General features: G+C 47.1%; 1 protein-coding gene across 1 annotated transcript; it reads right to left on the bottom strand.

Moving 5' to 3' along the window:
* Positions 1 to 7403: 7403 nt before the first annotated feature.
* On the bottom strand, positions 7404 to 23452 carry FAM174B (family with sequence similarity 174 member B). The gene is made up of 3 exons (XM_054272600.1): positions 23178 to 23452; positions 16300 to 16431; positions 7404 to 11195 (listed from the first exon to the last, which is right to left on the bottom strand). Exons 1-3 carry the CDS (start codon positions 23450 to 23452, stop codon positions 11192 to 11194), a joined length of 411 nt encoding a protein of 136 aa, XP_054128575.1. The 3' UTR covers positions 7404 to 11191.
* Positions 23453 to 27643: the final 4191 nt, after the last annotated feature.

Genomic DNA, 27643 nt, shown 5'->3' with positions numbered 1-27643 from the left:
CATCCCCTTGCTGCTTCTCCAGCCTTTCCATCTTGCCCTGTGCATGTTTGCATCCCCTGTTTCATGCACAAATGTAGGTCATTGCTAAGACCATGTCTCAGCACACTGTGGAATCTCAGCTTGGCCTCCTGCCTTATGTGCAGAGGATTTTCTCACCTCCCATGGCCCCAGGCTGCTGCCACACTGAGCTCTTCCTTCTCAGCGAGTCCCTGCTGCCCAGCCAGGGCCAGGAGATCTGCTGGCAGCAGCAGTGGCACATGCCCTGTGACAGGGTGAAGGAAAAGAGGGCGAGGTGTGACAAACTCCAGCCTCTCACCTGAATGTCTTCAGTGCAGCCACCCATCCACCACCCCCAGTGCCACTGAGACCTCCCCTCTGTGCACTGGGGTGAAAGGAAAATCAGTTTGTTTTGTACACACAAGGCACTGAGTTCTTGCAAGCAGCAGGGGAAGCTCCACATTTGTGTTGGTGGCAGCAGGAGCAGGGTCCACACTTCTGGCTTTTTACTGCTGGGTGGGCAAAGTCAGAAAACAAAAGCAAGATGCGCATGTACTGAGAACAAAGTAAGAATAAGGGCTTGCTGGCTGGGAGCTGGCAGCACAGGAAATCCACCTTTGTGCCGTCTCAGCTGCATTTCTGGCAGGAACCCTTCCTCCTTCTCCCACTCATGGTCAGTGTGTGCTGCACCAAAGGCTAATGCAGGCTGAGTGTCACCAAGCTGTGACATCCTCTGTGTGCTTGGAGGTGCCACAGCACATCTCCAGAGAGCCCAGTGATGGGAGCCAGCCAGGGGAGTGTGCTGGGGAGGGAGCTGGGGCCACTGAGCAGATGATTCAATGTGTTGGCCGTGTTACGCAGGGGCTGAGCTGACCTCCTCCACAGCAGCAATTCCAGATTCTTCCCCCAGTGCTTCAAGCCAGGCTGTTTCCCCTGCACCTTCTCCTCCATCCCAGCAAGGCTTCTAAGCCAGCAGAATTATTACTATTAAATAAAAGTAGCTCCAAACAAGGGCTCCTGGTGTCTGACCCAGCAGTCCATGGTTTTTTGGAGGGTCACAGACATGGTGAACAAAAGCTCAGTGCAGCACCTGCACCACTGACTAACCCCACCCCTGCTGAACACTCCATATTTGCGAGCTCCATAAATGTTTTCTCTGCTTGCACACATTTTTATTAGCCCTCAATAGGCTGAAATAAAGTGTTTTCAGGTCCTGCACAGAAACAAAATGCCAGAGGAAGCCTAAAATTCCACATTCCTCATGTCCTTCCTCAGATTTCACCTTTTCAGACAGCACATCAAAACAGGAACATAATGGAGCTGCTATTACTGCTAATGCTTTTCCCATTATTCGAGGTGCAGGGAACAATTAGGTGGCATTAATGAAATGTTGCTCCACTCAGATCTGCCAAGCTGCAGCTCCATTCACCTTCTCCCCTCTCCTCCTGCTCCTCCCCACCTGCTCCCCATCAGAGGGCGAGGCACAGCCAGCTTGGTCTGCTCTGAAAATCCCATCAAAGAGAGCTCCAAACGCCCTGAGCTCCTTTCAGAAAAACAAAATGAGGTGAGGAAACGTTGCCTGTCGGAGGCTGGCGCCCCAGAGCAGCAGCAGCACCTTGATGCTGTGGCACAGGGCAGGTTGCACAGCAGCTCCCATGGCAGCCCGTGCCCTGCTCTGCTGATGGAGAGCCTGGCCCGTCTCCTCAGTTCTCCTTCCCAGCTTTCATGAGCCAGGCTCATTAATCACCTCTCCCTCACCAGGACAGACCTCACTGCACACTCCCTGCCTGCCAGCTTTGGAGGGAAAGAGGCAGATGGGGCTCCCAGGCTTTTGACCTGAGGCTGTGGGAGCTTCAGGCTCTGCAGCCCTCTGAGCACGGTGGTGATGGCCCAGCTGACTTGTGAAGCCCTGGTAAAGGGCTGGAGCTCTGAGAGGTCTTTCCTGGGGCTCAGGCTGCAAGCCCAGCCTGATGGAAAGCCAGCCAGCCAGCCAGGCAGTGATTCCAAGCACAGCCACACAGTTAAACAGCTGAATAACCCTGCCCTGGCACTGGGGAAGGGAGTGTCGTTCATTTCATGGCTGCAAGGAGCCAGTAGAAAGCAGCTTCCAGGGGTAAGAAAAGCACACAGCGCCACTGAAGCTGGTGGGGGATTTTGTATTGTGAAGTTCTGCACGCAGGGGTTCCAAAAATGACATTTCCACAGAAGCACAGTCATGGTGCCACAGGGCAAGCACTGGGCACCTCAGCATCCCTGCACTTAGAGGGATGTGATTTGGTGAATCTGAATAGAATTCAGATTCTGGAATTCTAGACATTTTCAAGAAACTTTCAGCCCAATGCTGTGTCTTTACACAAGCTGCCAGCTCTGTTTGGATCTTCATCCAGACCTCATGGACAGTGACTGGGGTGTGAGCAGCAGCTTTAGAGGGGACAGAACTTGGCAGATGCTTGATTGCTTGATGAGACTGAAGGGAGGAAGGGCCAGGACCAGAAAATGATAAAGAGCACAAGTGGAGCAATCACTGCACGTGGTACAAGGTGGTTGGTGAGTGTTTTGTTAGCTACAAGCTCGTGGAGAACAGCAGAGCTCCACACCTGACCAGAGAGATCTCCTCAAGACAGGTAAGGCAGAAAAAGTAGCCCAGAGGATTTGTTCTGAGCACACAGAGGTGTTTTGGTTTAAAGTGAAATAATGTGGGTACCAGAAACTACATTTGTATATCTGTGTGTTTGCTCCTGGCACCCCTCTCCTAGTGTTTGATAATGCTCAGGGTGGAGGGGGATGCCTGAGACATCCAGATTTGAGCCTGGAAAAGGGTGAGGGATCTGTGACTTCCTTCCAGCAGCAGTGAGGTGATTGGTCACCTGTATCTGACCTTCAGGCTTGGACCCACCAAGCTGCACATCAGGACTCTTCAAAATCCTGAAGCTTCAAATGCCTGGAGCTGGCGAGGCCAAGGGCAGCAATGCCAGCTTGGAGAGTGAGCACTGGGTGTGCTGAGCCTGTGCTTTCACAAGACTGAAGAGTTCTGCTGTGTTCTTGTGGGTTTAGAGCAAACAGAGCAGGGATTGATACATCTGGAGTGCTGTGTTGTGCGTTTGACACCGTGCGTGCACCTCGTGTGCGTGAATTCCTCCTCCAAACAGGCTCCTGCCTCTCTGCTCTCACACTAATGAGATATTCTCACTCATTTCTTTGTTATGCCAGCTCTAATTTCCAGCTCTTTGACACCAGCAACCGTTTTTCTCTAAAAGGCTGAGATCACATGGCAGGATTATAAATTTACTCCTGAAATGCACCATTAATAAATAATAAAGTGTTTATAAATATGCAAAATAGATTATTAGTCAATTCTATAAAATCTTGGCTACAGGAGCATAAAAGTGTGCCCTGCAGCTTGTATATCTATTATAAAAAAAAAAAGAGGAAGGAACTAAAAAGAAATTCAGATTCCCTTTTTAACTTTCAAGCAGTAAATGCTGAATAACATCTTTCTGATAATGATTATGTTAAAAGCAAATCATTTGTTTCCTTGAAGAGCAATGAACAATGCACTGCAAATATGTGATTTTAAAAATATTATGTACAAGCAGAGGGACAGGGTATGTCCTCCATTTGAGCAGCTCATTAAACAGAAGCTCCTCAGTGAGAGCACCCTGTCTGTGAGCACCCTGAGCAGGAGCATTCTTTTATTTAAGCTTGGCAAGCTTCAGGAGTGCTAAGAGCATCTAAATCTGCCCATGGAGTCAGCCACGGGAGAGTTCCTGAGGATCTCAGCATTGCTCTGGGTGACCCCTGCCCTTCTAGCAGCACCCATCCTCATCAGGAGGCTGCTGCAGCAATGTTTTGCCTCGTTAGTCCAAAATAAAGAGATTTATTTCTCCTTGGCCACAGCTTTACCCACAAGGGTGTTGTTAATCTGTAGCACAGAGTGGTTGGAGGTGGGAGTCAGGAAATTGGGAATTTGGTGGCAGAAATACCATGGGGAGCTGGATGGCAGAAGGGGCAGGAGGGGAAGAAGGGCAGGGAGCACTGCATTCACTGCTGAGCTCTGACAGCATTGCTGCACCATCAGCAGGAGGAGCTGCTCTGACCCAAAAAAAGGTTACACACAGAACAGAAAACAGGAGACATTGCCCAAACGGACTGGTTTGGGTTTTTTCTGTTTACCTGAGAATGATCTCAGTGCCACTGGGATCTGTGCTGAGTCCTTATGCAAGGAGATGGAGAGAGCCAGGTAATTTCAGACACTGTCCAAAAGGCAGCACTGAGACAGCTCTGCTGACAGCCAGGCAAAAATGAAGTGGGGAAATGTCAAATGTTCTTGACCTGAGCTTAAACTTTTATGAATTGAGGGCAGAGGGAGAGAAATGTGTCTGTAAAGAAGAGCTTCTCTTCAGATAAATATGTTTGTATCAAGGCACAGTCTGGAAATCTGTGGAGGGGAAACATCTGGGGGAGGCAAAGGATTTGGAAGTGATGCTTGAAGGAATTGATGACAAAGAGTTTATTTTTGCAGTGGTTATTCTGGGCTGGCATCAGAGCTGAGGAGGACCAGCTACATCAACACAGGCCCTTTTAACAGACTTATTCCCTGGCAAGAAATGTACATCTGAAACTCACAGCTGAGGATTCACTGTGAGCAGGGCCAGCAAATCTGGAGGGGAGTTGGCTTCTGTGGTCCCATAGCCCAAGGAAAGTCTCTTTCCAATCTGGATGTAAGAGGAAATTGTGCCACAATTATTTCACTGGCATTTAGACTTGGCAGAGGAGCCCCCTAGGGATGTTCTGTGCTGTTCAACACAGGTCAGAGAGGATGTTTAAATTGGTTTATTTGGCTTTTGGAATTGGTAAAGGACCTGGGCAGGTGTCTAGTGCTAGACTGTTGATAAAACAGAATAACAACGTGTGCATTGAATTAAATTATCTCCAAAGAGCCACTGCAAGAAGCTCAGAGGAGTTAGGGTGAGCTTTAAGCAGGTGATGGGTTACCCTTCACAGAAATGCCTTCAAATAAATTGTCCTGGCTGAGGTGCTGCAGTAGGTCACCTAATCCTTATCCCTCCTCATCCTTCAAACAACAGTCCCCCATCTGCACAGGACAGAGCTGAAAGCCTGGCCAGGGAATCTGAGTCCTTTTCCTTGCTTCACACTCAGACCAGTGGGTTCCCTCCATCACTGGGCAGACAGACAACAACCAGGAGTGTGTTCTCAAGCCAGGGCTGGCAGCCTTTGAAGGCTGGCAATTAGGATTGTAACATCTTCCAAGACAGAGATTAAAGATGCTGGTTGAAGCTTTGAAGCAGCTGCCCCAGCTCCTCAGGACCTGCCTTCTCCTTCCTTGTCCATCTGCAGCCTAAATGGGCTCTCCCCATGGAGCTGGAGGGAGCTGGGCTACCCTGTGCTGCTGGTCCCTAATGTGGAAACAAGTGAGGGAACAAGGGGGCTGGAGACACCAGCATGAGGGGACAGAGAAGCTCAGAAACCAGCCTTATGCCTCCTGAGCCATCAAAAACAGCATCTGGATTTTTAACACCCTTCGCCTCTTAGCTTTAAAAGCAATGGACACGCCTTCCATGCTGCTTTCTTCAGCTCAAGAGTTGTTTTCCATGAATTAGAAGTGCTGTTTTGAAATTTATTTGGCTCATCTAACATGCTGTGAGCAAAGGGCCAGGGAAGGAGTGAGCCAGCCTGGAGTGGGTGTCTGTCTGGAACCAGAGCTAGAAGAGTTTCTGGCCTCTTCAAAATTGGTAATTGCCAGCTGATAGGGAGATTAACTATCCTCAAGGCTTCTGTGCAGCCTAGTTACAGACTACTCAGTCTTAAGCAATTAGAGCTGTTCCTGTTTCACACTCTTAATAGAGCTTGTTGTCAGGCATGATTCCAATCATCTCAGGGCTCAGCTCCTGTCTCTGATAGCGTTTGCCACACATCACTGACAATTTTGCAGTTATCAGTATCAAGGCATCCAAAGATCACTGACACTGAGACACAGGGAAGACACCACCCCCACACCTTTTCCAGGGTTGTAAATGTGAATTAGCTCTGTTCACTTAACCTCACTCCTGCACACAGACTCGGCAAGAAGAGCAGCAGCTTGTACGAGGGTGGTAACAGCCACCCACGGCAGAGGGGAAGCTGTGCTGTACTCTGGCCCATGCAGAACTCTTCTAGATACTGCAGAGACATCCCCTTAACAGGATCCATTTAGGAAAAAAATATATATTAAGACTTGCCTGAGAAAAATCTTTGTTGCAGCTTTGGGCTTTCCCATGTCAAAATTCAGGAAGGGCTGAGCTGAGCCTTGCCCTTTCCCCACACAGCCTCAGCTGCAATCACCTCCATCAAACTCAGCTCTTACTCAGGTAATAATTTCCAGAGGTCATTTGCTTATCTTCCACTTGAGACCCCTCCAGAGAGGTAAGTACACCAGCACTGCAGCCTCTGCCTTTTGTTCTGTCCCATCCTCACTCCTGCAGCCTGTCCTGCTTAGCCAGACTGAGATTAGGGCTTACCTTGAGGGGTTTTACACCTTCCTACACAAACCAGCTGAGCTGCTCAGCAGCTGGCTCAAGGCTGACAGCGTTTTTTGGGTATTCTGAATTAGACTGAGCTTCAATCTGCTGGCAGGACGTAATTCAAAAAGCAGAGGCGGGACAGCAGCTGCCTCTTGTCTGCAGCACTGAATTACTCTGAGACTGTTCCTGAGGAGATGAAGACATCAAGGCACAGAAATCATGGCAGAGAGGCAGAGCTGATCCATGCACAGGGTGCTGGACCAGTCTGTCCTGTAGCTGCTCCAGAGCCCAGAAGTGTCTGCTCTCCATATCCAGGAGGAAAACATCCCCTGAGAGCTGCCAAAAGTGTGGAACAAGCAGCTCAGACTGCCCTGATCCTCATCACCAGCACTGCAGCATCTTGCCATGCCCTGAAAGCCAAAGGCAAAATTGCTTCAGATGGGCAACTTCATCAAGCAGGTCTGGAGGGGAAGGAAGCTGCTGAACAGCTGTGGTGTGACATGGCCACCCCAGGGAGGGGACAGGGCTTGGCCCAGGGGTGCTCAGAGTCTGGGACAGCAAATGTGGCTACACTTTGTGGGTTCTGAGGTACCAAACACCAAAGGCACTGAGATCCCTTCCCTATTGCAGAGGATTTTGCCTTTGGATCCCAGCAATAAGCCCAGCTTCCTGATGGTTGATGGGAACCTTGTGTGATTAAACATATTCCTCCACCATGGTGCTAAAACCAGTTTTCCCCCTTGTCAGGCCCTGATTCAGAGTCACAGGACAAAGGGACTTGCAACCCTTTAATAATAGAGCACACAGGAGCTCTGACTCCATCTCATTCCAAAAGGCATCAGCCCTTTCCCTCTCCTGCCTTAAACAGAACACACAGCACAGGGGTTTCAAGAACATGTTTAATGATGGCAGTTTCTACTGAAACACATGAAGTCCATTCAAACACAACCAACTTTTCCTTAAAAAGAAGCTTTGGTCACCATGACAAATTCTTTTTGAAAAAACTTCAAAGCAATTGCACAAAATTGAACACATGGTCCTGATAACTCCTCACACACAAACTGCAGCAGCAGAAACTCATCTAACAAGGAAAAAATCTTTAACAAAACCACAGCCCTCCACCCTGCAGAGATTATACCATGTACATGGAATTAGAGGGAACAGTTATGAACAAAATGTTTGACTTAATTAGTGTCTAAGTTTTCAAGCTTCATTAGTGCCTGTAGACTGTTACAAGTAAGTTTGGTCTTAAGATAAACACCAGGGGATCACAGAGTCAGTGTGCTAAACAAGTGTTTGCAGTCATCTCTGCAACTTCCAGGGAACATAAGAGGAGAAAAATGCAAATACAAAGCTATCTGTGTACTTAGTTCTGCAGGTAAGCATGGCACACTGATTTCTGGCTTCTCAAGTGTAATCTCTGGTGACAGGGCTGTGGCTGGAGCAAAGCAGCTGCAATTTTCTGTGCAGGGTTTTCCCTCCACATGCACAAAGGGAAAAGCCTCTGACTCACAAACTCGATTTGCCTCAGCCAGGAGTTGGAGGATTCTGTAAGCAGTAAGTGAGCTACAGACAAGACAGCTGTAATAACATTTCTGTTTTCATTTTCTGTAACAAAAAAATATGCCTTTTAAAATGCTCTTGAACAAAGCAAGTTTGACTACGCAACACAAAATAGCAGCAGATACTAAGACACGTTACAGTCACAATCAGATTAAATCTGCAGTGTAAGATACACAGAACATTAAGGTAAAAAACTCATGTAGTGGTTAATGGCTATTTCTTCTCTGATGAACTCCTAGAACTACCTGAACCAAACAGTTAAAATTATTAAAACTATGTTTTAAACTGGTTTCTACAATTAAAAAAATATTCATATATATACTATTAGATGAGTCACGTCAAGTGCTCTTAAAATCTTAACTAAATATAGCTATAGAATATTTAACCAGACACTTTAAATCACATACAGCAAGTTTTGTAGAGGTAAACATTGCCTCACATTTGCAACAGCAACTGAGTATCAGACAAAGCATTTGGATTACTTTAATGACTGTGAGCAACTGGTCAGGTTGACCTTTTATTTCCACCCAGCAGCTGCTGCTTCCCTATAAGCACTTTTTAGCTGATGGCACACAGTTTGGACTTCCTCAAGGAGCCAGGAAATCCCAGCTGCTGTTGAGCACCTCCACCTTCAATACCTGGTCCCTGCCCACCATTGAGATTTGGCCATGTTGTGAAAATAGTGAGATTTTTTTTGTTTTTTAAGCTACAAGCAAGGGGAGCAGAAGGCTTTGCCAGCCTAACTCAGCAAGTGACCTGAAGCTGCTGGAAAAACTGATTTCAAGAACCAGCTCGCTCAGAAGGCAGAAGTGCCCTTCATGCTTATTTTCTCGTCATCTCTCTCCTACACAACTTGGTCTTGACTTTCTTTTGTGCAAAGGGATGGTTTCATTCCCTGTCTCCACTCTGAGAGTGCCTGATGCTCAGCCTAATGAGTGTGGCAGGAGAGTGGGCATGAACACGCTGCCATGGTGCCTGCACAGACAGGGCAGCCACCTCATCCCCTCCCCTCCTTCCACAAATGCCAACAGAAGCTTTTAACCTCCCTCTCTCCTCCCAGCATTGCCACTTCTCCGACTCCAAAAGGGCTTGGTCTGCCCACAAAGTTCAACTGCCAGCCTTCACTCTTGCAGCCCTGAATAAACTCAGTATTTCCTTCTGGAGCATCCAGCCTAGAGCCTGAAACCTGTTTTACTGAGGTGAGGAAAGAGCTCCAGACCTCACCTGAACCTGCAGCATCATTCCACACTCTGCTCCCTGTCGTTCCTGCCAGCCAGAACAACCTGCCCAGCCCATCCCCACCTCACAGCTGACATGTCAAATATTGCTTGGTAACAGAGGCACAGAATGACTCAAACTATTCCATGAATGAAAATAACAGAGCATTTTATAGTGCCTTGATGACTAATATTAACACAACAGTCTGCTTTGGGATTTTTCCATGCAGGCTGAGTTGGCTGTCTGCAAAGCCTTTGCTGAGTCACAGCTAGGAGAGAGCAAGCTGTGCTATGGCAGCTGCTAGGATGAATGCACAAGGCTGCTGGAAAGGAAGAAAAATTCCCCTTCACCTCCTTTTACTGACTGAAGGGCCAAGGGGAACCACACAGAACTGGCGCAGGTCGTGGTATCATGACAAAGCAGTTTGGTTTCTCAACAAGCCTCAAATCTCAATAGGGCTCTAAAAAACAGATAAAAATCCCAAAAGTGGCAGCCTGCTGCAAGGTTGGTGCTTTGCCAGAAACTGCAGTCTCCTTGAGGGATTGCAACTGCAAGGCTGGGAGAGGGTCAAGCAAACAGTGGGACAATCCTCAAACAACTGGAAAATATGCATTCCCCAAGAAAAGCAAGGTTTCAGCCAGCTTAAAAACCCAAAATAGAAGGTGTTAAGGAGTGCAGTAAACAGTAAAATCTGAACTTCATCTGTGGTTACTCTAAAGGAAAACCACAAATGAAGAAAGTAACCCAGTTAGGTTTGCCCTTTCTCCCGCTGGCCTGGAATGCCTGGATGCCTGTGGTCTCCCAAACCCAACCTTTCCAGATGCTGCAATCCAATTCCCACAGTGTCATCCCACAGCTCTGACCTCTGCAGCACAAAGCACAGCAGGGAACAACAGCTAAAAATCGTCCTTGAGTTAAATGAGCTTTGTCAAGCAGGTAGTAAAGGAAAACTTCCAGTTTGATAGAAAATAAGATCATTTACATGAAGCTTCCATGAAAAATAAGACATGTTCTCTCTGCAATCCAATCATTCCACATGAGGACTTAACTTTGCTTAGAAAAAGGTAATGAATTGTAGACAAGTTACAGTCAGCACAGGACAGTACAAAACACTGGGTTTACTCCCAGTGGAAGGGCAGAAAATTACAAAAATATATCTTCTTTAATCCAAGATTGTTGTAGTTTAGAGCATGCCTGATTCTTCCTATTTCCCTGTGGTCTCACTTACTGAAGTTGATCTGATCAGAGCTCCTTGGGACAATGAGTGTCATCGTGAAAACTTAGTGCAATTGTTGTTTAAAAAAAAAATCAGTAGCAAGTCAAGAAAATTTCCTACATGAGTCGATCTCCCCACCCCTTCCCACCCAAACCCTACACCAAACATAGTGTGGCATTTCAGCATGGCTTACATTTTTACCGTCTTAAGTCTTAAGTCACCTCTGTAAGGCCCAAAAATACTTCTTGATTTTTTTTTAAACACATGATCCGTTTAACAGTGACTGAAGTTTAACAGTGACTGAAGTGTTGAATTAGGATTTTAGAAAATAAGTCCTTGGGGCAGCTTGCTTTAATCTTCCTTGTCTTCCTCCTTCTGCAGAATTTATTTAGAGTGTAAGGAGCTGCACCTTGTAATGCTTTGGTGACACCGCAGCCCTCCTAAAGCAAGAGAGAGCCCAGTTTGCAAAGAGGAACTCTGGTCATTCCAACGCAGGAGCTGGGACACCAGGGAACCAGATGGTGCTGCTTGAGTCAGAAGATCCACAGCCTGCTGTACAAACAGCACCTCGAGGAGGTGCAGAGATGAAAGCCTCCCCTTTCACAGTTATGGGTTCAGCAGGTCCCTCGACAGCAGAGTGACGTCTGGCGGGGCACTGACGCTCCACGGAGCTGCTTTACCTGGAAAGCAGAAGAATTAATACAGCTGGAGATTTTCAACTAAAATTACTCACAGGCAGAGATGAGAACCCACGTGTGAAGTGGAGAAATAAAATCCCGACGGGCACAAAGGAAAAGGCAGCATCATTCACTGGGATTGCCACTGATTCCAGCAGTTTGTGTATCTGGTGGCAGTGGTGGGATGTTCGTGCCATGGCAGAGAAGAGATACCAAGGGAAGACAAAAGCAGACTTAGATGAGGGAAAGGCCAGATGCTGGAAGATCCTGTGGCCAGCCAGTGTGCAGAGCAGAGAAGGGAATGTGCACAGCGAGGCACATGAAACCACATTCTGCACCTCACAGCTTTTACACACCAGTGCACCCCTTACCCATCAACACACATGGACCATCCTCCTTGCTATGGATGCTCCTCCTGACACCCTAACTGCTTCAGGGTTCAAAAACAATCTTAACAGGAACCTGTTACACTGCAGGAATAAGGCAAGAGCCCTCCCATAGGACTGCAAGAGCAGCAGAACATGGTGTGCTCTACAACTGTCAAATAGCATCAGGAAAGAACTGGCCTTCAAAACCCAGCCAAAATTGCTTTTTGAATATCTCTTTTTCTCCCCTGCTGTAGACCTATGGGAAATCCTTAACAGCAGCACCAAAGCTTTGGCAATTTGTTGTATTTATAGTGAGCTGCTGCCTGTGTGGGTGATTTGCACCCCCTTCAGATGAGGATAAATGATACCCCTCCATTTACACACAACTTGTCACTGCTGCCTGCTGGGGAAAAAAAAATAAGCTGCTATAAAGCCCAGTACAATTCACCTGGCATCATCCAGCATTGCCTGCAGCTTTCACTGGAAAAAAATCCATTAGAGCTGCTCCCTTGAGAGTGAACACCTCTCAGTAACAAACGGAACAATTCCATGCTCCATTCAGGGCTGCACACGCAGCCAGGATCTGGAAAGGATGCAGTCCTAGAGAAGGCACCAGGAGTGCAACCCATATTTTACAGAGACTCCCAAGGCTTGGGTACATCAAAGGCTGAGCCCTGCAACTGTGCTGAAGATGTTTCTCTACAGTTCAATGCTATCAGTGCCTGGAAAAGGGATGAATCCACGATCCAGCCCTTACATGTGGTGTATCTTTCCTCTAAAACATCCTGCAAGCTCTCAAAAGCCCTTTAGACCCACAATGGTAGAATAAATATTCCTGTCCTCTTCCCTCAGCCTGCCACTTCTCCTTACACATAAATCCTTCTACTTTCAAGAGCACTTTGGAAGATGCATTCCTAAACCACTTCTGCGTTCGGCCGGTGCTGCTGCTGCTGTTAGAGGAAAAATGACAATCCACAGGGAAAACAAACTGAGGAATTTTATTCAGCCGACAGGAAGGACAGAGGCTTCAGTCTGCCCCAAGAAAAACTTTCTATCAGTATTTATTTAGGAGCCTGACACCAAAACTGGCATTTAAATTCCAGGTTCCTTCCCCAGCTCTGGGCTGTCACATGGCACACATGGCCCTGGACAGTTGTGAAATTCCCCCAGCTGGGTCCAGCAAGTGAAGCAGGAGCAGAACTCGCTGCCTCCAACAGCTGCAAGTCAGCAGGGAGAGGAGCCACTGCTGATAACCCAGATTACTGAAGTGCTTTCAAAGCCTTTCATGTGCAAGGCGGCACGGAATTTATTCAGAACCTGTTTTCAGTTTCCTATTGAAGCTGACAAGAAATCCCCCAATGAGCCTCGCTAGAGTTAATAAGCTTAACAAGCTAACAATTTTATTTACCTTTTCAGAAACTGGTTCTTTTTGCAGCTGTTCTAATCTCTTTTCTCTTATTACACAAAATAAGCAGAGTGCTCTGTGGTGGGGGATGGACACCAGTTTGTTGGGGATGTTTGCCTGTAACCTACTTTACTTCACTGCTCTCTACTCAAGTGTCCCTGAGTGCCAAATGCCTGATGAATCCATGGCTGAGCTCCATCACAGAACCCGTGCAAATTCCCCCTGCCCTCCTGAAAGAAAGAGCTAAAGGAGCAAAGAGGAGAGGGAAATCTTCAAATCAAAATCTATTTGTAGGATGAGAAAAAGCACATATGGAGAGTGGGATCTAGCTTTCCACTAACTCATTTTTGAAGATGTGCAGCAAATCCCGTCATAAAACTTGAAAAACTATCTGACATCTGGGAAATTATGACCAATATAGTTCATATGGTCCAGGAATCAACTGGACAAGAATATTTTTTGGCCTTCAGCACAGACTGAATCAGTGATCAAGAAGCAAACACTCTTTCCATTGCTCTGTTTGCTTTCCTGGTGTAGCTTTATAGCAATTTCAGAACAATTTCAGAGCTATTTATCCAAATATGCCTCTCTCAACAGCAGAGCAAATATATAGAGAAACACACATAATAAAACAGTGGCTTCCACAAAGCTTTTTAAGAAGGTATCAATGTCCAAGTGATCTGGCATTTTAACTCTGTGACAGTCTTTGTTTCATACTTTCCACCTCTTTTCACACAGAAATGGTGCCTGCAGGATTAGAGGCCATGGACAGAGCTGCTTCCCTGCTACTGCAATGAGGTTGCAAAGAGGGGATCTGATCCAGCACACATCTGACAGAGGCAGCAGTGGGTGGCTTTTGCATCCACAGAAAGGACTCTGTTTGGGCAAGATTTTGACGTGCTCTCAAATCTAGTCTGCCTTTCTGGAGAAAGGTGGTTATTTCTTGTTGCTCCACTGCCCAAGGGAAGCCGGGGGGAACTACTGGGAGCCTAAAACTTTAAAGCTTCCTGAAAAAAAAATGGAAAAAAATACCAACGACCTTCATCCAACAGCCCAGTTTACACTGTCTGCTGTTCTTTGATGCCTCGTGTAAGATTGGAAACAAATCTGCACAAGGACAGAGCATTAAAGGAAAGAAAATTAACTGCACAAGAACCAATTGGAGAGGTAAATGTCGCTTCTCCCCTGTTGCTGCTCCACACCAACTGCCTTTTAATTAGAGAGCTGTTTGCATTACATGGGGAGAGAGCACAGAATCTCAATTACTCCCCCAAATACAGATGCAAGTGCCAGCACGGATCTTACAGCAATGGGAGGGGATCTCAAATAAAGCAGCTCAGAGCCTCCCACACCATGAACACCAGCTTGGGGGGCAAGGACTGAGGCAGATATACCTAGAGAAAACCTGTTAGAAGTTTGTCCCCTGACTACCTGTGGACAACCTCTGAGCTGCTCTTTCTGCAGCTCTATTCCTCTCTTCCCATCTGAACACAAGCACCTATGAAAAAAGTCCTGACTAGTTCAATGGTCAATCTCAGCAACTCCAATTTGCAAAGGAGTCTCTTTACTGGTGACAGGATTTGTGAACTGTTTGGGATACACTCTCCAAGCTGCACAAAGGAACCAGAGAGCTTGACACCTTCCACAGCAAATGTATCCTCAAAGAAGCTTTCCCAAAACCACCACTGCTAAGGGGCTGTCTGTAAGACATCTTCCCCTCCAAAATGAGCAGCTCTGTTTGAGCTAAACAAAAGACTTCCTGAAACAGCAAGGACTGCAGAAAATGTGCAATTTAATAGCTGTTGCACTGTGGCAGAAAGGAGGAATTCCCACAGCTGAAAAGAGGACTGGTTGGCCAAGCACAGGGACCCAGGATGAGCTGATACCTTCAGTGATAGCAGCAGAGCTCCTGCTCCAGGGAAGCAACATCAGATAACACAAACACAGCTCTCAAGAGACAAATGATCTCCAGCAAGCTCTCTTTGTTCATCCACTACTTCACTTTTAAACATCCTGTCCTGAAGCATTGCCATGATTGAGATTCTTCTGTTCTCACTCTTTGGGGAAAAACCCTCAGATCCCATTTCCAAAAGTTCACAGAGAAAGTATGGAGTTAAAAGGAAAAGGGTGGGACATGGGGGCTGTTTAAACTCAGATCTCTGCACTCTGGGTTTAACAAAGCTTGATCACGAAGTACAAACTGCACAAGCTGAAATTATTAGAGCAAACCCAGGGCAGCTACAGGGAATGGCAAAAGTCAGGTAAGGACTGAGAGGAGTCTTCTAAATCAAGAACTAATTGTTTACACTAAGGCTTGACTCACACCCTTCATTGTTTCATGGCTCTCAACTATTTCCTGATTTTAGAGAGAACTAATGCAATGATATGGGAAACAACCAGTGGAGCATATGGTGGGGTGTGGTTCAGATGTTGGCACACATGTGCTCAGAGCAGATGTGGTGTTCCCCCTTTTCCAAAGTTAGGAGATGGGCACTGTGAGTACAGTCTGTAAAATCACCAGTGAGAAGTTGTGAAGATCTGCATTTTTATAATTAGGAGAGCTTATTTCAGCCAAAGTAGGACAGATTTTAGAGTAGGCCTTATTTGGATGAGAACACAACTTGAATAGTGTGGATGGCTTGATGCAAACAAAAATAAAAGATGCAGATACCCTGATGCCATAAATCAACAAGCAGCATCTTTATGTGCTGAGTTGTTGCCATAAATCTTCAGGCCCAGAATAGGCAGCAGAACTTTGGGGTTGTCACACCACTTCCATCTCAAAAAGAGAAACATATTTAAGGAAAGTTTGTTGCTAAGGGGTAACTGCTAACAGCATCACTGAGGGCACACAGTCCTCTGTGTCATAGACCAACACAGGAGCACTCTGGTACAAATCTTGTGGAGATTCATTCTGATTTCCCTGCCAGGCTCACAGCCTGGGAAAGAAGCCCCGGATCCACAACCCTTGATCCACAGCCCTCTATCCAGTGTGAGCACACAGCAACGACTGCCAGCAGCTGCCCGAGAGGGGAAGCTCAGTCTGTCAGACCCTGTCAGCTATTTGGGACACGTGTACCCCATTGTGCTGCTCTGCAGGGGAAAGAGGAGTGCAGACAGCCTGGGCAGTGACAGGGCTATTGCAGGAGCAGGGGACAACAGAGCTGTGCTGGGAATAGCCCTTGGAGTGTAAAGGAAAGGGATAATACTTGGGCAAAGAGGGAAACTGTGACTGCCTCATCCCTGCCAAGTTAGCCCAGCAGAGAAATAAAAGAGCTGTTTTCACTAACAGGAGCTCAGTGAGCAAGTCTAACTGGATGGATGGCAGCAGTACCTGTATTTCACATCAAACACTGTTGAGTCTTCATCCTCGTCGTCTTCTTCATTCAGAGGAGCCATTTCCACCCTCTCAGCCGGGGTGGTGATTATGTCGTACTTCCTGGTCTTCTTAATCCTCTTGCCAGACCTGAAACACAGAGGGGGAAAACACTGTATAAAATGCATTATACAGCATTCCTTGGAGAGGCTGAAGCTGCTCTGACTCTGCTGCATTCAGACCCCCTAATAGGAAGGTTGCAGAACCAGCCCCTGTCCCCTCCTGCTGCCTTTCCAATGCCCCTCTTGGTGCCTGTGTGTGGAGCAGTTCCCGGTCAGCTGCAATCCAGGTCAATGTCAGCCCTTCCACTGCTGACAAACCAGAGGTGCTCTGGCACCCAGGGCAGGCACACGAACGCTGCAGCCACCACGTGCTCCTGCTGCCACCCTCAATAAGTGAGACATGGGCTTAATCAGCTCAAGCAGCCACAGGTTTAGTGAACATGCTCAGATGAGAAAGCACAGGTTAAGCCCTGCTGAGCCATGGGAATGTTCTAGGCAGGATTAGGAGCAAGGAGGAGATGCTGTCTGGGTATAAAATTGCCTGCTTTCCTTGCAGTCAGGCCAAGCTCAGGACTCTCACAGCAACAGCCCTGAGTCTCACCTGAAGCAGTTTCAGGCTCCATCTGTGCAGGTGCTATGAAAAATAATCAACCATTGTTCAAAGCTAACTGTGCCTACTGCCTCTCCTCCCACAGATGCCAGCCTTACCTTCCTTTGTTAATGGAGACACTCACACACCTGCAAATCCCTCAGTTTTGACAGATCTATTTTCTAACACTTACTTTCAATTAATAAACACTTTGTGTGTGGCTTTTCAACGTATTCTCTGCCTCTAGCTTGAATTGTGAGGGTCCTTTTTTTTCTACTTCACCTACTGTTTTCATGTATACTAGGAAGGTCACACTGCTCGTGCATGAATGCATTTTTGTGATTATGCATTCAAGAATGTGTTGATGTGTACTCGGCCAGCCTTCGGGGAGAAAAGTGGATGGTTTTGGTTAACAAAATGCAGAACTTTCCCCTACACCTCTCAGCAAACAAAACTGCTACCTGCCAAGCATGACAAGGGAGCTGGTGCAGGCACAAGCAAGCAGCCCAGCAGAGTTTTGGTAATCGCAGCCAGTGCTCTGAGCACATCCTGAGTGCACTTTCACCTTCAAGAAGCCTTGCCCTGGCACATCATGTGAGGTGTGCCAGATTCAAAAGCACAGCTTTTGCCTCAAGACTTTAAAACAGTTCCACAGCACTGCAGAGACACTGGGACTCCAGCCTTGAGCGTGCATCTCCACCACAGTGGTCCCTTCCAAGCTTAAAGTTAAGGAAATTTAAATCAGCGACCAGCTCTGATGTGGAAATCTCAGTATCTCTGCCAAGCACTGCTTTTGGGCAGTAATCCAAGGCTGAACAAACAGGTCCCAGCCCTTGGGATGAAGCAGTTTGCATTTCCTCCCTGTTCTAAAGGCTGGGGTTGCATCAGGAGTGAGGAGAAAGTCACCTCCTGGTCTTATCTTTAGAGCTATCTGTGCTGCTGTGTCACGCAGAGCACGGGCTGGTTTGTTCTTTTACTGCTGTTGTTGAAACAAGTGATTTTATATCCAGTACAGGAGGACTCTTAACCCAAACACTTCAAAATCCTTTTGAAACCACTTCTCTGTTACTCTGCTTCCCTGCTAAAAACTAGCAGCAAAGTGACGCAGGGAGGTCTCTTCTCACAAGAAAAACATCGTTTTTACATGAAATATTTACTCATGCTGGGAAGCCTAAACATAGACCAAGACTAAGCTGTCAGAACTAACCAAGCACAGCCTTAGCACTCTGCACTCACAGGCTACAGGGGGTTTCCATGGGTTCCATTTAAGATCCTACCCAAGTATCAGGCCCACTCTACTGAGACCCCTCCTCCCACATTCCCTCCATTAGAAAATGTAACTTGTTCCACAGAGTTCATCTTAAAACTGTTAATAATGTAGTGGTTGAAAAAATTACTGCAGAACAGATATTTTTAGAAATAGGAAACTAGAATCCTTGTGCCTCCAGCCATTAATTAGTCTATTTGGGCCACATTTTTAAGAGGACCTGGAGCAGAACTCACTGTACAGTGACCTATTAATCCTCACAACCTCACTTAATGATGGTGCTCATCTAGGATAGGGAGGAAGCTCATTTGGCTGCTGGATTTTGGCTAAGCTGTTACACCAGTTGTTTGCCATTGATAAGGCAAAGAGGTCTTTCTTTCCCTCCCACCCCTTTCTCAATCCATTCCAGCCCAGATTATCTAGCTAATTTGCCATTAATCTGCTTTCCAGCAGTCCGTTTTCTCATTTGCTCATTTGCACAGCTCCCCCAGGCTTCATAAATACCAGAATTACCCGAGCTAACTTTGCAGGAAAGCCTTGGGAGTTTCCCTACATGCCTGTCAGGAAACTGTTTCACATTAAAACTCCTGAACCTCAGTGGGATCCCTGTAACCATCAGCAATGACAGCACAAAAAGGAAAAGCACTTTATTCAGCAGGTAGGATGAGGCAGCAGAGCAGCACAGGGCAGGAACTACAGAACACAGATGTTTCATGAACTCTGGAGACCTCCTGGACAGGATCAGGACACATCAGACCTCATGGGCAAACAGAGCATCTCCTTTCCAGCCACATTCATTTTGTGGGGTTTTTTTAAAAGCAAACAAGAAGCCTGCTGGAAGCTGTGGGCAGAGTGTGGCCCTTGCACAATGACAATGCACTCCCCAGGGTAGAAGTGGTTCTGAGCAGTTTAGCACAGAAAACCATCTTCCACTTAAAAAAATCCTGTTGCTTCTGCTGATTCAGCCACCCCCTGTAATTAGGAGGGAATGCTACAGGTCTTGCCCAGAATTATGAGGAGGAAAGAAAACCTCCTCAGAAAGGCTAACTGGGGGCATGGATATGACCCTTTTCAATGCAGACCCAGGGCTGAGGCACCACACATCACACCAGGGTCTGCCTGCTACACCCCACATCCCTCTCCAGACAGCAGGGAATGACACACAGAGAGCAGAACGCTGCCTTTGTGGCTGTACTTTGACCAGAGGCTATTTTGATCAAGCACCAGTCATATGCAGCACTTCATCCTCCTCTCTGAGGCATCATGTGGTGAGCTAAGTGCTCGAATCAACTCACTGGTTCATTGTATTATTTACGCCTCTAATCTATTTTAGTCCACAACCCTGACATTCAAAGATTATTCTTTTCCTGACCCAGAGAGACAGAGGTCTCTGCATTTTTTACCTCCTGCTAAGAGATGTAGAGAGAGAGGACCATCCCCTAGCAAGAAAGAAAGAAAAACACAACAAAAAAACCCAAATAACTCAAAAAAACCCCCTTATCCCTTACTGGAAGTCTTACTAAGCCAGTCCCTCCTAGAACTGCAGCAATGTTCTATGCAGAATGGAACCAGGACCAGTTTATTTCCTGTTAATGGACTCCCTTAGAAGTTAAGAAAAAAAAAATGGAACTAAAAACCTCAGGAAACACCAGGCTTCCTACCAGCTGATGAATTAGATCAGCAATATTCCATTCCTGTCGATCTCTCTGGCCATCTCTGCTCTCTGGATGGTGCTGTACACAACAAAGTCAAAGCACTAAGCCAAGTCCTCATGTGTATTCTGGAGATGGCACATTTCTGGACTGACAGGACAAGGAGGAATGGTTTCCAACTAAAAGACAGCAGCTTTAAATGAGATATTAGGAAGAAATTCTTTTACTGTGAGGTGATCTTTGAGGTCCCTTCCAACCCAACTGTGATTCTGTGATTCCATGATCAATGCTGCTGCCTGCCCATGGCTTTCAACATAGGTCACATATATATATATTTTAAGGTTGGATATTTGGTTGATTTTGGGGTTTTTTTCCTCTCCATTTAACATAATTTAATTTGAGGTTTTTTTCCCTGTTTCTGGCAGGAACATAAAGCCTTGTCTTTACTGGAGTACTGTAACTGGTTATAATGCAATTAATTTTAAATCAGTAAAACTCTCTGGGGTTAAGCCTTGGATGGCCTGGAGCAACTGCCCAGCTCACAGAACAAAGGGTCTTGTATCTTATGATCATATGCTTGAACCTCTCTCCTCAATCTCATTTATACCAGTTTTGCTATTACTGGAAAACTAAGATTAAAGTGGTATTTGATGAAGAAATCAAAATTGAACAAGAAGAAAAAAACCAACACAACAAGATGCAAAAGAAGCAGGTAGTTTTTCTCTAAAAATCTAGATATACAGCAGCCTTTCCAGCCTGGATTCTGTTTGTTCAAGACATGATGCAAACACTTACAGAGTCTTCTGCAAGTAAAGCTTTGGGTTGCTCTCAGCTGGCCCACTGGAGCAAAAGTAACTTATCAGCTTTCCCTAGAAGGCACACGGTCCACCAGCACAGTTGGCCACATCTGAAAAATTGTGTTTCCCGTGAGCTGATCCCAAAAATTGCATTGAAATTGAATGAACTGAGCTGCACCAGGGGAGAGAAACAGGGCAGAACACCGAAGTAAAAAAGCAAAATCCAAAACTCAGATCAAAGAGTGCATTTAGCCACACACCATCTGTTGCAAGACACTGTGTGTCTTGGTAATGCAAACTACCCAACTATTTGCTTGAGAATAAAATGGAATTTGGTTTGTTGTGGAAATGGTTTTGGGTTGGGAGCATGCAGAGCCCACGGGTGTAGGAAAGAAAGCAAACCCAGGACTGAGCTTGCCTTGCAAGAAAGAATAAATAAATAAATACTACAGCAAATTAGAGCTTGCCACATGCAGACAAACAGCAAAGACTTGGCTGGCCTTCACAGACCCCAGCAGCCACAGAGAGAAAGGAAATTCAGACCACTTCGGGTGACACCACATTCTGAACCACACAACCATCAGATGAATTCAGGGCATAGCATTTCCAAAAGGAATGAAAAGGAATCTCTGAGCGCTGCCTTAAGAATTGAGCTGAAAGCGGGAGACAAATCTATTCCTACTCAAACAAAAAAGGGAAATAATATCAACAGAAAAATATGTAAAAATGAGATGTAAATAAAAAATAAAATGTATAAAATATTAATCTGATGCCTATGACGAGTATCTGGCCAATCACTGGTTTACTTAATCTCTACAACTCATACAAAAGGACAATTTACTTCCAGCAACACAGAATAATTTCACAGTGAAAGTTTAATCAAATATTGGATTTCAGCAAAATCTCTTTAATAGGAATCCATGACTCTTCAGAAAAAAAAATCAGAATGTTTTTGACTAAGTGTGAACAAAGCTTGTATTCTGATGGAGAAAAGCTTTACATTTATTGAGGGTAAATCCCTTATCTCTTCTGCAACAGAATCTCCACTGATCTGTGTTGTCAGCTACAAGTGTGACGCTGTACAAACATACCTGTTGGTATTCTTGCCTCGTTTGCAACTGGGATAACTGTTTACAAACAAGTGCTCTGTCAGATAAAGAAACATTCTCAGAAGCCAATAGCTTCATTTTCCACTTCCCCAGCAGGTTCTACCAAAGATACACATGACATCTCAGAGGGTGTTTAACATATCTTTAATGCTGCATTAACTCTGATCAGCTGTATAATGACGACTCTGGCATGGGAGAATAAATCCATCCTTCCCAAGGTGACTTCAACTTGGACTTGTTTTTGCTGATAATGGCATAGGGAAGACCTTTAAAGGTTATCAGTTTGCCTTCTTTGGCTACCCAATATTCAGCCAGGTCTCCTTGACACAAGATATTGCTTCATACTCAGAAGAAACTGTAGCAAAGAAAATAAACTCCCCAAGATCACACGGAACTAAGAGTAGAAACTTAGTGCAGAATGAAAAGCCTTAGTTATAGACTTCCTAATTCTAGCTCATATAATCTCTACCAATTCTGCTGTTTGTATGTGACAACTCTGTACAGCTGCAAAGCAGACATATTGATTTTTAAAAAAAACAAAAAACACCTCTTCAGCATTTTATTGGGCTCTCCCAAACCACATCACTTTATGAGCACATTTATTTGCATTGCCTGTGCCAGCTGCTGCACACACTTAAGCAGAATACAGTTAAATGTCAATTTCTTCAGAAAGTACCAGCCCTGATCATTTCGGTTTATAGACCACACTTTGGAATACTACCATCGTCAACGCTGCCCTTCCTACACGGAATGAGCTCAAAGTAGGGGATGCAGAGCATTCAGCCATGCACAAAGGAGCTGCCTGAAGGCAGAACAAGGAAGAATGGGCCAGCTCCGCTTGTTTAACTGCTTCTGTCACCTGAGCCATGGCTTCGCCGCCGAGCGCCAGCTGTTCCCTCTGTCTCTTTCCGGCTGGCCCTGCCCAGCAGTCGGACACCGAGCTGTGACACTTGGCCATATGGGCCCCATCTCCGGCTGGGCTTTGTGTGTCTCCATCGCAGGCACCTCATGGCTCCCTGGGCACCACTGTCCCACCACCATCCCGGCCAACATCGCCGCGTATTCCCCGATGTTCCAGCGGAGTCTCCCGCGTTCCGCTCCGTGCCCAGCCCAGCCCCACACAGCGGGTGCAGCCCCGCTGGAGAATCCCATCGGGAGCCCAGCTCCGGTCCCGATTTCCTGCGGGAGCGGAGCGAGGCGAGGCCGTGCCAGGCCGGCAGCCCCGCACGGCTCCCCAGGGACCAGCCACACACACCGGGCTTTGAGCACATCACTAGCAGGTTATATAATACATGACTATCTGTAAGATACGTATGATACTTATCAACAATAAAGCAATAATACAGGAGGGGTTCCCCCCCTGCGGCCCCTCGGCCGGTGCCCCCGATGGCGGGTCGCGGCTGCCGCGGGCGGTGCCCACCTGAAGACGCGGAGCAGGAGGCAGGCGATGAGCGCGGCCGTGAGCGCGCAGGCCCCGATGACGGCGGCTTTGAGCGCGGAGAGGTCGCGGAGCATCGCGGGCACGGGGCTCAGGCGGGCCCCGCTGTGGTTGCCGGGGCCCGGCGCGGCGGGCGGGCGGCTGCCGTTGCCCGCCGGCGGCTCCAGGCTGCCGCGGGCGGCGGGCGCGGCGGGCAGGAGCAGCGGCAGCAGCAGCGAGGCCGCGAGCAGCGGCAGCGGGGCGGCGGCGGAGCGCATCCTGCCCGCTCCGGCTGCCCCGGCTCCGGCCGCGCTGCACCGAGCCCCGGAAGGCAGCGCCGGCCGGCCCGGCCCGGCCCCCGCCCCCCGAGAGGCGCCGCCTCCCGCCGCAGCCGCCGCCGGGGCCCCGCGGCCGGGCACAGCCGGGGCCGGGCCGGGGCCTCCGCAGGCTCCGCTCCCGGAGCTTCCCGCGGCCTCGCCGCCGTCTCGGGCCCCGCTGCTGCCGGGGCCGGCGCTGCTCCCTCGCTCAGCACGAACGGCTCTTATCAGAGAGGATCCAGGGGGAATGCGGTGGTGGGGAAGGGTCTGGAGGGGCCATACGAGGGCATTTGGTTGTTCAGCCTGGAGCAGAGCGAAGACAGAGCTCACTCCGGGCTGCAGCTTCTCCGGAGGGATAGCTCCGATCTCTGCGCTGTGTGACCAGAGACAGCACCCAAGAGAACCTGGGGGTCCGGGGAGGCTTAGGATGGGTATTGGGAAACGGTTCTTCACCCTCTCACCAGAGGGTGGTGAGCTCTGGAACAGGCTGCCCAGAGAAGGGATCACAGCACCGAGCCTGACAGAGCTCAGGCAGCATTTGGACAACAGTCTCAGGCACAGGGTGGGACAGTTTGCCTCTCCTGTGCAGAGCCAGGAGTTGGATTTCGATGATCATAGTGGGTCCCCTCCACAAAACTCTGTTTTTGTGATTCTGTGGCCACTTTTAATTGCAACACACAACATCGGCCCAGCTGCAAAACAATCGCAGGGTTCATGCTGCCATCAAACGGGGCACAGACCTCCCGAGCTGCTGGGTCAGCACGGCCCAGCTGCTACATCAACAATTCCTACATCAGATTTATGTCTTTTTGCCTTTTCGCTGATCACCAGGGCTCTGCTTCCAGGGTAAGGTATTTACAGGTCTTTCACATCTTTAAAAATGTAAGATGTGAGAAAATCTCAGCCATGTTTCTCCAAACCATCCTGGGGCACTGAGCATGTGAGTGGTGCCATCAGCCAAGCCAGGGAGCATAGAATTATAGGAATCAGAGAACATCCTGGGCTGCAAGGGAATCGCAAGGATCACCCAGCTCCTGGCCCTGCAGAGGACAGCCCCCAAAATCCCACCTGGTGTCTGAGAGCATTGTCCAAATCCTGCTGGTACTCTGTCAGGCTTGGTGATGCGACCACTGCCCTGTTCCAGTGACCAACCACCCCCTAGATCCTCCACCATCTTTATAACCCTTCTTTGAACACTCTCTAATAAAGATATCTAAAATATCTTTAAATGTCTAAAATTCTAAATATCTAAAATATCTAAAATGTCTTTAAATATCTAGATTAATAAAACACTCTCTAATATCTACTAAAGGCTTTATATCCTTCTTGTATTGTAGCACCCAAAACTGCACACAGTGTTTGAGGTGAGGAGTAAATGAGGGAGCAAAGTGTCTGTGCCATAATACAGCCAAAAACAACTTAACTTTGCTTTCAGTGTTCAGTATTAGCAAGAGCTTCATCGCTGCTAAATAATTGTATGTGGAGAGAAGGGCACGTTGGCACTGAAATGATGTGAAACAAAGGGGGAAGATGAAAGAGCTGATTTCTGTCCTATTAAGCTCTGCACTTCACGGCTGGCAGGGCAGGGTATGATCGATATTATATGTGTGACTAAGCCGTGCAGGAGATGACAGAGGTGTATTTCTGCAGGCAGTGTCCCCTCAGAGAGGTGGCAGTGGAATAATGCCTGGTTCATTGGCCTCCCTGGCCAATTGGGATGCTGTATCAAATGCCACCCACTCAGTAATAAAAGCATCCTGTGTGTTTTGCAGGAAATTCTTTGCATGAGGAAACTTTGACATGGACACTGTGCAGAAGGCCCCCTAGACCGTCTGAATTGGGCATTGTTCCGAGTTTATTTCATTGCTGACTTTTGTGCAGTTTCCCAGTTTCCAACACAGGGCCTTGGTTTATTTCTGTTCAGAAAAAAATAAATAAATCAGTAAAAATTCCATCTGAGCAGGAGGTCAGATTGGTGGTGCGGGCTATTTCCCAAACGCTGGTGTGAGCGCTGCTCACATGAGTTATCATTTGTAAACACTGACCCTGTTGTTGGCCCTGCCTGTTCTGAGATGTTTGCCAGCTGCTGCTGGTCTCTGGCAGATCCCTCTGGCATTCATCCTGGCAGAGCAGGAGGGGGAAGATGAGGATGAGGGAAGATGTGTAAAGGACTTCCAAAACAAGAACGACCTCCTGCAGTTTGAGTGACTATATCGGAGGTGAAGAGCCATTAACAACACGATTTTGGAGAGCATAATTTGTTTCAAGTGGCTTCAGGATTTCTTGTTTTGGTTTGGCCTTTTTGTAGGTTTATTTTTATTTTTTTTTTCTCCTCAGATCTTTACTGATATTTCCCATGTAATTTGCCTAATTTGGGAATCGTTCCTGGGTCCCGGTCTGGAATGTGGGATTTCGCAACTCTGTTCTTCAATGACATCATGTGGTTTGTTCTGAACACAGCAGTAATAAATGAGAGCAAGGGGAGCTTACCAGCCCTTCTCTAATAAACATTTTATCTGAACAGTCATCTTTTGGGGATCTGAACTAATTTGTGGGGTTTAGATTTTACCTAGTAAGTCATGTTTTCCATGTATGTAGGACAAAGAGTCCCACTTGGATAACAAGGAAGGATTTTGGTTTCATCTCCCCCTTAGCAGTGCTGGCTGTGAAAGCCAGAGCTCCCGAGAGCTTTGGTAGAAGAACACGACTTTGAGAAATCCAGAGGAAGTTCAGACAGTAAAAAATGCAGAAAGTATTTGGTTTCCCCTCTGATGAAGCTCGTGTTTCATTCCTGACACAAACACACTCCTGGAGGAGAAGGCTCTGCGGGTTGCAGGGCTGGGAGTTGGTGCAGCTTTTCTCCCTGCTGAGTTTTCTTCCCGTTTACACCTGCTCGGTGTCATTACAAGTTGGAGCTCACAGTAGCAATTGCACTTTCTGTAGAAGAGCCTGTGCTGGCTAAATAGAAGGAGTGAGCATTTCTGTATGCAATTGCTTCTGGGAATGGCAGATTTCTGTATTTATGGATGCCTGATACAGGAGCAGCCCTGTTTGTGGGGAAGGCTCTTCATGCACTGCTTAGCAATGCATATGAAGCTTGGGCTGTCCCTTCCTTTGTGCTCTCAGATGGCTTCCAGGCAGCACCCAGATGTATTTTTAGCTCTCAGAATAGGGGGAAATTTGCAAGAAATTGTGCAGGGAAGAAATAAGCAAAGGAGTGGAAGCTGGCTCAGCCGTCAGATTTGGGCATGCTGGATTTGCAGGAATAAATAAGTGTTGCTGTGAGAGAAATGAAATGTGTGCAAAATGAGGCAAACTACATTCCCAAGGATTTGCTGCAGAAGTAATACACCTCCTGGAAAAGAGCAGGGTCCAGTGAGGAAGGAAATAAAATGGAGCTGGTAAGATATCTGTGCTCCATGAGCCCGCCTCTGGCATCTCAAAGCCAAAAAGCCAGGCTACCAGCAGAGATATAAATTCAAGGAGCAATCACCTCTCCATCAGAGAGTGTTTGAGCTTGGATGTCAGACAAGAGAGCACAGGGTAATTGCAAGATTTAATCATTCCTCCAGTGACTATTTCTAGATAACCTCAACCAGCAGTGCAGTAAAACTGCAATGCCTCATCTATCAAGTGTGGTCCAAGGGCTGCAAATATGTCCTATTGCTAAGTGAAGAGCAGTGGTGTAGAGCAAGCAGGAGCTTCAGATATACTTGGACAAGTCTTTGCACATTCCTAGTTAGCACATTACATTAGTCTGTTATTTCTATAACCCTCTAAAACATTTATGGCTTTTTGCAGACATTAAAAACCAGTGTTACTGCTGCAAAAGGCTTGTAATTTAAGTCTGTGATAAGCAGCAGATTCCTTTAAAATGAGGTTGGTGCAGTCATTAAGCTGGGGTGCAGAGATTATCTCTTGAGCAGGTTCTACAATATTGCTAATACACAGAATGTTGCAGTGCAGCAGTTAATCTAAAGAAAACAGGGAAAGGAAGGACAGCAGTAAACCACAAATCTTTGTTTAGTTTGGATAACAATAATCAAAGAACACAAAAGCCGATTAGGACTTTGCCTCCCACTGCTTCACTGCCTATTCATGCAGTCTGTCCTGGCTGGCCTGCTGAAGTGCAACCTGAAGGAAACTGACAAA

The sequence above is a fragment of the Melozone crissalis genome, unplaced genomic scaffold (assembly GCF_028551555.1).
Source record: "Melozone crissalis strain CALT ecotype California unplaced genomic scaffold, PUWL_Pcris_2 ptg000014l_1, whole genome shotgun sequence".
NCBI classification, from domain to species: Eukaryota; Metazoa; Chordata; class Aves; order Passeriformes; family Passerellidae; genus Melozone; species Melozone crissalis.
The sequence above is the reverse complement of the archived record's forward strand: the minus strand, read 5'-3'. Positions and strand labels throughout refer to the sequence as shown.